Genomic DNA, 10,388 nt, shown 5'->3' on the forward strand with positions numbered 1-10,388 from the left:
AATACGTCCCTATTTAGATAGATTTCTTTTAATATCATATATTATTATACTATATGCCCCAGAGACTGGAACAAAATACTCCTGCAAATAACACCTAAAGATGAGGGTGAGGGGGAATAAATACAGACTGTAAAATGTTTTGCTTTTTAGAATTCAAATTATCCTTCCGTTTCTTAAAATGTATCTTTCCTTCTTCATTGCAGCAAGAATTGTCATTTTCTTTCTTTCATTTTTATAGCTCTTGGATTTAAAATGTATATGTACCTAACAGTAACAGATACATACCTGTATATTGTAGGAAATGAGTTGTGGTTTTTTTTTTTCTCAGAGAACGCTGAAGCCTCTTTTCTCCTGGAAAACTAGTTGTGTTACGTGCTCCCACCTTTGTCACAGAACAGGCCCTTGGAAGGGTTCTCTTTTTGACGTGTGTGAGTCTGTAGAGGTACAATAGATTCATTCAAGAAAGAAGGTTACTTCTCTGACTCAATTAAAATCATTGCATACCCCTTCTCCGTTACAATGTTCCAACTGAATTGACTTGAATTAATTGTTCTAAAAAGAGTGGAGTCGAAATCAGGGATTGAGTTTGGTTGGAAATTAGCAGCTGAGAGATGAAGGTGCCAGGATTTTTATTTAAATGTGGTACAACAAGATTCTGTCAGTAAAGCACATCATTAGAATATTGAGTTTAGAACTGCTAATTTTTCCTTTAAAATGAGCATACAGTCATGTGTTTCATGGACCATAATAAATTGCCATTGTGTTGTCATTGAGTTTGTTTTGCTTTTTTTTCAGTACTGGTTTGGCAGTCATTCTGCATTTTCTCTTTTCCTCCCCCCCCCCCCATCTTACTTTTTTTTTTTTTTTTTTTAATAGATCCCTCACCAAAACCAGTCAAACGAATGTTATTTATTTCATGCAGTCTTAGGTTTATGCATCTTCTGCACCATTTTCTTGCTTACGGTAGCAAGACATTTGCAGATGGTTCTTGGTTACTATAAAGTACATAACAGTATTTCCTTTGTGGCAGATGGATTTAAGACTTTTAGTTCTCAATAAATGTAGGTTTACAATACATAACTTTACAGGATTTGTGTTGTATATAACAGGTTTGAACATATTATCTCAGAATTCATCTGCATGGCATTTTCAGCTTATTCAGGGTTCATGCCAGTTTTTTTTTTAAGTAATAGAGGGAGCGCTGTGATTGATAGCAACAGCTCAAGGCGTGATTTTGAATAGAAACAAAGGGTTTAGAACAGAAGGTGTCAAATTAAACTTCGTCAGTTTGAAAAGTAGTAACATCCTGAAAGTTTTACTAATTTATTTACATGTGGCTACTGTTTATATTTTGCCCTCTTTATATGCAGTGTAATGTTGCTTGGCAAATTTACTACATTTAAAGTTTAGGCTGTTCCTTGTACCATTTTAGTTTTTGAGAATGGATCCGTCTCATTATTTTAAGGCTGTTACTCTCCTGTCTTTTCTACTGTACGGAATAGTCGTGATCTAATTTAATTTGGAGAGTAGCTCACTACTCCTGCCCATGGTCTTACAATATTTCAAGTCCCAGAGACCACTCTTAAAAATGTAATTATGTTCACATTTTGCAGCAAAGTACTGCATTTCATTTCTTGTCTCTCCTCTACCAAGTAAATCTATACATTTGTCATTTAAAAACTAATACAGTACTTAGGGGAATCATCATTATTTGTCAGATATTACAATATTCTGACATGTTCATTGTCTTACCAAGTTTATTTGCTCTAACAGTATCACTTATGGAAAAGTGACTTAGTAAAAGATATTGGGGAATTAGAAAGCTTTTGGCTTTTTTAGTCACTTTGGGCAAAACATAGATCAGATTACTGTCATCATTAATAGAGTCTCAATTGATAGGATTTGAGGCAGTCAGAATATTCCAAGGTATTTAAATAGTATTAGAATGAATTAATCTTATTTTTGCCAGCATAAATTGGGAATGTGCCAGTGCCTCTACTGACAAAGAACTAGCGTGTCAAAATGTCTGTTTTCCATTATTTTTTAAGAGATACACACATCAAGAAAAGCACTCCCTGCTTTTAGTTTAGTTTTTTTTTCTTTTTTTTTTCTTTTGGAATACCCTTGTAGAACTAACAGTTCCCAGCTGCACCGTTAAATATTTTTCTAAGAAGCATCTGATTTCAGTCTCTTAAAATCATCATGTCTCTTGAAAGGCTAGCAGAGACATGCTTCAAACTTATAATTCATCAAATTATTTTTAGATAAGGAATTAGAAGTATTATTTAAGGGCAGAGGTTAATAGCAAACTACTGGAAATGTTATGTTAGTCATGGGCAATTAATAAAAATACGGATCCATCTCATAAGTATAGATACACAGAAGTGACAATATGAGCAAAATATTTGTTGAATGAGTCAGGGCTCCTTTTCTGAAATATTTGTTAAACCAGCGTGAGTGTGATTGTTTAGGAATTAGCTATCATTATTAGCCATTTTAAAAGAACTAATGATTTTCTTTTCCAAAGAACATCTGTGATCCACATGTTTTTTCACATATATCCGAGTGCTAACTGATCTGTTACTTTAAGAAGTTCTAAAGGATTGGAAAAATTATTGGAGTTCTTCAGCTCTCTCCAAGAAGTATTTCTTATGTGAATTGTTCTTAATTTAACTTTTAGCAATTTATAGTTACAAACGTTTATTTCTTAAAAAAAAAAATCTTAGATATTCCATGTTTAGCACTTACTGCAAGAGTGTACAATACCAGCTAAGAACAAAAAAACTACCCTCCCCAGAATAACTTTTCTGTTGTTTTTTATGAACCTTCTAACATCTTGAAAGGTAAATAGAATTGTAGCAATTTGCTCTGTTCAGGCATGGGGGCCTCTCAATTTGCTGTCGGTGAAGAATGGAGACAAAGGAGAGGAGCGTCATCTTCACCACAGTTAATATTCAAGTCTGCAGGAAAGTGTGGATCTAAAACCTGCACAGCATCAGAACTTAGATGTAAAGTGTAAAGAAATAGCTGAGATATAGGAAAATATAAAATGTTTTCATGGCTCAATCCAGATAGCAAATATTTGCCAATAAGAGCTAAATAAACATCTCCAGGGCACCATATGCAAGTGGTCCTAAATACTTCAAATACTCAAATACAGTTTGAGAGTTAATATTATACTTACATAAATAGAGCTAAAATAGGACACATCATCATATTTTTCTGGAAATAAACATAGAGTTGCTGTGGTTAGAAAAGAAGTATATTCAGTGACATTCTAATCACAATTATTATTTTTTTAACTAATATTCTCTCAGGTAAATCTTCAGTTTACTGCTTGCTCTCTTAGCCTTGAATTACGCATTCAGTGGCATTGAATGGGTGCATGATTGCATGACCGACCCCTTGTACGTGTTTGTTTAATTACAAGACCTGCGGAGTAGAGAAACAAATGTCTCAGAAAAATTAGTAGATCTCATGAGGTTTAGCAACAGTCACTCACCCTTGGCTGGTTAATCTGTGGGCCTTGGGAAGTTGATGTTATCAGCTCTCCAGCTTTTCTTTTAAATTCTCTCAAATCAGCCCTTTGAGGAAGAATGGGCCTTATTTCTTTTCACTGTATATTGCAGTTGGAAGGGGAAGGAGAATTTTCTCCAAGGGCTCAGTTTGGGAAGAAGAGAAGAAAAGTCATACCATTCTCTGGTCTCACCCCCGATAACAGTCCCAACACACACACACACACACACACACACACTCACACTCACTCTCTCTCTCTCTCTCTCTCTCTCTCTCTCCTTGGCTAGTTCTAAAAACCAGATAATAAAGAAACTGTGCTCATTCTACTCTCCTCCAGTAATTTACTTGGAATTTCCAAGGAATCCCTTCATCTTCGGTCAAGTCTCTAAAGCAGAGACTAAGACAGGGAATCCGGTGTCTATGATTTGGTGAAGGACCTGGAAGAAGTGAGGGAGGATAGGGACGAGGAAGGGGTCCGGTAAGATTATGGTCTCAGGCCGTCGTACTGATGGGGGGAGGGAGCAAGAAGAAGGGGGAGGGCCATCTCCGGAGAGTAAATTGAAGGATTAAGGAAAAGGGACACTATCTCCAAAGGGACGTCGTACCCCTGGGTAAGCCAATCACTGGCCATCCCAGGGTATGAAGGAGTCAGCGAGGATGTGGAGTAACTGTCCAGTCATCTCCAAGTGAGGTGACTCGAAACACTGCTCCAGAGAAGAGGATGGCTGTGAGCTTTCAGCAGGCAGCATGCAGCTGGAGGTGGTTGCCTTACTTGGTGAAGGGGGTCTGGGTGGGACAGTCCCTCTGACTCTCCGCCCCATTGCCTAGTGTCCATCATGCAGCTGAGATGAAGAACGTTTGGGATGAGGATTAGAGGTTTTGCTAGGTGATGTAGTCTTTTGGACCACTCAGTTCTGGATAATCTGAGGACCAAAAATAGGGCCTTAGGGGAGTCATCAGAGAGGTGCAGGTTTTGGCATTCATTGCATGTTTCCTTCTCTCTCAGTTCAGGAAATCTATTAAAATTCTTCTCTGGTGAATCATATGTGGCACACTACAGTGGGCAGAAAAAACAGGCTCTGAGATGTCTTTCTGGAAAGTTGTTTCTTGGAGCTGGAAAGTTGTTTCTTGGAGAAGTCTTCTAACACCCATTCTGATGATTATGCTTTACAATGGACAACATTCTTGCTCACTCTATAGCACGTGTCCTTTCTCTGTGTCACACACACACACAATTTACAAATAGTTTCCTTCTGAATATAAAAATCATAAACTTTGGGAATCCTTTTAGGAAAAAAAATTATTTTAAAAATCTATCTTAGCTCTTAAATACCTTCAGGAACTCAGATGGCTGCTCATCAGACAAGAAGGCTGGGCAAGATGAGAAGCACGTTCAACTTTGCTTTTCTCCTATTTCATGTATTGCAAAGTCCGTGGTAAATGTGTCTTGCCCTCGGAATCTTAAAAAACATGACCCCTTTACAAGGCAAATCTGACCATTTATTGGAAACAGAGCCTGCCTCCTTGATAGCCTCAGCTATTTTCTCTTATCAGGTTAAAAAACATTTTTTTTTAAGCAGATTGCAGTGTTTTTGAGCTTATGAAAAAAGTTAACTTCATAGGGTCTTTTCTTTTTAGCCCTTACTGGAAAGTATCAACCCCCACAGGCACAAACTGACCTATTATGCCCTTGTCTCTAAGGGGTGGTTGTGTGAGCTGTTACGCTGGAAAGAAGATCCTTCTCCAGAAAACAGGACTCTGTGGGAGAACCTCTCCATGATCCGAAGGTTCCTCAGTCTTCCTCAGCCAGAACGTGATGCCATTTATGAACAGGAGAGCAATGCGGTACATCACCATGGCGACAGGCCGCCCCACATTATCCATGTTCCAGCGGAGCAGATTCAGGTTCGTTTACCTTGGCCAATTCAATATAGCACTAAGTAAATAGAGCTTTAAACTTAGCCGGGAAATTAGCGTTTCTCTTCTTCCCGCCAATCTAAACATAGGCTTTAGCAAGAGATAACGATACACTGCCATCTTGCTCAGGGGAATAAAAGGAAAATTAGCACACTTTTTTCAGCATGTGTATTGTGTTCCTCTTTCCTCATCTCCCCACCCACTAAGTAGCAGGATCCCCCTTTTTTGCCCTACTGGTTTGGCAAGTGCGTCTTTGTTAGAATTGGGTTGTGTTTTTTTGTGTGAGAGCTCAAATGTTTTTAATGACTATCAATACTGCCCTTTTGGAAAGGAATTAACTGCTGTTTCTATAGAGGAGGTTTGTACAATCTCAACTTTCTACCTTGGATACTGTCCAAAGAGAGGAGGGGAGGGAAACCTAATTGGAATCTTGTTTCTGACTCCTCAGCCCTTCCTTCACCTTGTAGCTGTCTCCCTACAACCTCACAGAACACAGGTTAGGGGTGAGTCATGTCTGTTTGTCTTTCCTTTAGAGCCCCTCTCCCACCACCCTTGGGAAAGGAGAGTCTAGAGGCGTTTTCTTACCGGGCCTGCTGACCCCTGCACCATGGCTCGGTGCTGCTCCCCAGGTGAGCGGGCACAAGTTACCTATGCCAGCAAGAGAGGGGGTGGTGTAAAGACCTGCTCCCTTGGTCAGGATTTTCAGATTTGGCAGAGAATGTACTAACCATGGTGGTGGCCAAAGACCACTGTGCCAGTAGATTTCAGCCGTGTGCTTAGCTGGTCATGTCATGGGACTTACCTGCATTCATCCACTGAGGGAACTCCCCTATGAATCTAGATTGGAAAGCTCTGGGATCAGGTAGTTTGTGGTGCCCTGTGGCCTTGATTTCTAAGGAAGCGTGTTGAATGAGCTGGAACTATAGAACCTTTTCCTGTTAAATCTAAGGGGATGTTTTTAGCTTCTCCCTTTAAGAGAAAATGCCACTGCCTTCCAGAATCCTAAAATTCTACTGTCTTTTTTGAATCACCTGCATTATTTTTTTGGTATTGCTGTGGGGGTGAGTGGGGAATATATATGTAGCTAAAAACAATAATAGGGTTATCCATCCACTAGGAAAAAAAAAATCCTTGAGTATGTATTAAAGATAAATTGGAAAAGAGAATCCCTTAGGATATCAAGCACCAAAATAATCATGAAAGCCTGAAAAACTTACTGTTTAGCAAAAACAAAAAAAGAGAAAGGTATATGTATAGTAATAAAAATAGTACTTGTTTGAAGATGTAAATTGTTTTTAATAAAATTGTTTCTTAGGGGGATAAAAAGAAATGCTTAGGCACAGTAAAAACGCGCTAATATTTTGCCGCTTACAGGTTGATTTGCTTTGATGATGAGAATTATGGTTATAGAGTATACAGTATGTGCATGTGTCACACATTTGTTATGTATAATTGTGTATGGAAATTACAGCACATATACAGACACTAATTATGAAAAAGTGTCTGTATACACTAAATTTAAATCCTAATCACATGAGTTTACTATAGACAAAACAATTTGCTAGCCGTTGTACAGTGGATCAAACTTTTATTTTTCAGTAAGAAAAAACTTGCAGTGTCAGCCTAGTGCAATTTGGTAAGAAATTGTGTGTGTATTAAATCCGAACTGACTGGTAGGAAATTCACAAACGTGAGAATCTCAGAAATCCTTTGGAGTCTGAAGGGATAATGCGGAAGAACAGCAGACATTTATCCATTTTATTTGGAATTTAAATAAGACTTTCTATTCTTGCTCCATGCTTTAGCCATGGATGAAATGGGGCAAAACACAGGTTTCTTCCCCCCACGGCTCTGTAGCACTCCCTTCTAAAATGCCTTTGAAATCCTTACTCCTCAATCTTCATGTTAAATCTTTGTTAATTATTTACATCATAATTTGCTTTGCTGTCTTCACCTTCTGATGCGTATCCTTCTGATGAAGTTCACGGCTCACATTTTCGGCGCGCTGAGCTTTCACTTCCGTGAGCCAGACTGCAAATGAAGGGCAGGGAGGCTCCACTGACCCCTGATGAGGAAGCCCAGTAGCCCCCCAAAACCCTAGTCAAGCCTCCCCTTCCTGGTTCTTATCATTTTGCCTCCTTTCCCTGTTGCTGAGGGCCATCTGGCTGGCCTCCCTTTTGCTCCTGCATCTTTGTCCCCCTCGGAGGAGCTCCAGGTGGGAGAAACTACAGATGGGATTCCCCAGCCCCCAGTTTCCTCCTTCCAGCCCGCTTTGGCTTTGCCCGCCGCCGCCGGGAAGGGAAGACAGAGCTCTGACTGTCCGCTTGTTTCTTTGCAGCAGCAGCCGCCTGCGCAGGCGCAGCAGCAGCCGGCGCCGCCGCCCCCCCAGGCGCAGGCGCAGCAGCCCGCCGGGCCCCGGCTCCCCCCGCGGCAGCCCACCGTGGCCTCTCCCGCCGAGGCCGAGGATGAGAACCGGCAGAAGACCCGGCCGCGAACGAAAATTTCCGTGGAAGCCCTGGGCATCCTCCAGAGTTTCATCCAAGACGTAGGCCTGTACCCGGACGAAGAGGCCATCCAGACTCTGTCCGCGCAGCTTGACCTGCCCAAGTACACCATCATCAAGTTCTTTCAGAACCAGCGGTATTATCTGAAGCACCACGGCAAACTGAAGGACAACTCCGGCTTGGAGGTGGATGTGGCCGAATACAAGGAAGAGGAGTTGCTTAAGGATCTGGAAGAGAGTGTCCAAGACAAAAATGCTAACACCCTTTTCTCGGTGAAGCTAGAAGAAGAGCTGTCAGTGGAAGGCAACACGGACATTAACACTGACTTGAAAGACTGAGATCAAAGTATTATTTTCATTCATCAGTGCCACTGGTATTTACAAACGAAATGAGAAGTCCACCTTGTATTCTCTCAGAAAACCTTTGCTGTTCATGGTTTGACCAATGAATCTTCAGAAACTTGCACAAACAGGAAAGTGGAGAAAGGATAATGCAGACTGCACTAAATGTTTTACTCTGTTTTACAAACTGCTTGGCAGCCCCAGGTGAAGCATCGAGGATTGTTTGGTGTTAAAAATTAAAATTTGTGTTCACGGGACACATCAAGGTGTGTACCCCGTAAGCATGATACCGGTGATTTTTTTTTTTTTTTGAAAAATTATTATTCTGGAGCCTCAAACAAGCATTATAACTTCTGTGATTATTATTTCCTTCCTTTAATTATTTCTGTAACACTCCACACTGATCTTTGGAAACTCGCCCCTTATTTTAAAAAAAGAAAAAAAAGAGTTTGTTACTCTATTGTATGTTACAAAAGAACTATAGACTGTGGAATGCAGTTTAAAGATGACATATGCCAACAAATGCCTTGTATTATATGGCACTGCCGTAATTCAAATTTGTTTTTATTTTCGAAATAAAAGTTCACTGTAATTTTTTTCATTCTCATTGTTACATGATTTTTTAAAAAATGAAAAGAAAATGTGAAACACAATTTAGTCCTCATTATTTATTTGTAGATCCTGCAGCATCATGTTGTAATTAATTTTTTGGAAGTTTCCGTTAAATGTAATATTGCTTCTCTTGTTACCATACTGATTCTTTTCTATTTATAAATGTATTTTGATGGGCAGTAAAACAAAGTGTCTTAAAAGTTTTAAATAGAGAAAATGTGCTTTACACAGTTGCCTATAAAAAGTGCTCTATGTTATCCAAGCAATTCATACTATAAGCTTCACTCTTATTGTTGTATGCAATTTTTACTATCATGCAAATAAGCTTAGGTAAATAAAACTAATAGATCACCTTAGAAAATTATGCAATTAATGTGAAAATAATTGATGTTTGCAATGTGTCTTCCTTTGGTTTACAATCAATTTTAAAGCTACATCTGTATAAAATTTCTGTATAAAGGTGTATTTCTTTTTTATGAGTTTATGGCTATGAAAACACCAGCTATTTTGTTACAGCTGGCTGTTTTTATAAGTGTATCACAATTTTCTTTATGCAGAAATGTTCTGATTAGGAGTGGTTATTGACTGTAACTACACAATTAAAATTGTTTGTATGGTATGACATGGTAGGGTTGTCTGCTTATGTGAAGTAACTTTAAAGGTCAAAGATGGCCCTCTCAGTTAGGTGCATGTTAATATTTTCTTGATGATATTTTACTGATTTAAAAAAAAGATTGAAAAATCACTCAAAACACTGTAAATTTAAATCACAAACACATGCTCATTTTTTAAGTTTAACAACGAAGACCATAACCTGTTTGGGGTTAACATTTTGCCTAATAAACAGAGATAGAAGGATGGTCAGAAGACTCGCCAAGAAAAACGTAAATACACTGTCTAGGAGTTATGTGCTTAGAATGAATCCATCTGCATTTATTTCACAATATTATGGTAACACTTTTTTAAGCTAATGTATAGATATTTTAAAGGCCTTTATCAGTAACATAAGTAGGTAAAAAATGGACCTTCTGTATAAAAACCTCTTAGTAAGCAATGTATTTTTTTAAGTTATAAATGGAATATAAGTTAAGAACTCTGAGCTCATTTGGTTTTGTATGTCATAACTATAAGAACTGAATGAAGAAAATAAGAATAACACACGCGGACTTTAAACACCATCTTCAAAATTCTTGCAACATCAAACTCCATACACTCCGCGATATAAAATGAGGTATACTGGTGGTCATGGAAAAGATTGAAGCCAGGGTTTCGATTTTTTGATTATCATTTTGTATTCATTTTCTCTTTGGATGCATCTTTTTAAGATTTCGTAGATGTTAAAAGGGGTGTGTGGGTTCCTTGATAGTTGGTTCTGAAATTGTCCAATCTCTTCATGCCTAACATTTTTCCAGGCACTGATGAGCTCATTGGTAGGCAACTGGGCTGCTTTAATGTTGAACTTTTACTTAAGAAACTAAAATGGCATCATTGAAAACTC

At 38.7% G+C, this 10,388-nt stretch overlaps 1 protein-coding gene across 6 annotated transcripts in view; it reads left to right on the top strand.

Moving 5' to 3' along the window:
* The window catches only part of SATB1 (SATB homeobox 1), a 99,646-nt gene extending 89,657 nt beyond the window's left edge, over positions 1 to 9,989 (top strand). For 4 of the 6 annotated variants that reach the window (XM_059162516.1, XM_059162517.1, XM_059162519.1 and 1 more), the window contains exons 10-12: positions 5,218 to 5,421; positions 5,967 to 6,062; positions 7,772 to 9,989. In XM_059162516.1, the coding sequence (XP_059018499.1) occupies positions 5,218 to 5,421; positions 5,967 to 6,062; positions 7,772 to 8,275 (804 nt within the window). In that variant the 3' untranslated portion in view covers positions 8,276 to 9,989. The remainder of the gene's footprint in view (positions 1 to 5,217; positions 5,422 to 5,966; positions 6,063 to 7,771) is intronic. The other 2 variants (XM_059162520.1, XM_059162521.1) reach the window with 2 other exon arrangements.
* The last annotated feature ends 399 nt before the right edge of the window (positions 9,990 to 10,388 follow it).

This window comes from Mustela lutreola, chromosome 2 (assembly GCF_030435805.1).
Source record: "Mustela lutreola isolate mMusLut2 chromosome 2, mMusLut2.pri, whole genome shotgun sequence".
NCBI classification, from domain to species: Eukaryota; Metazoa; Chordata; class Mammalia; order Carnivora; family Mustelidae; genus Mustela; species Mustela lutreola.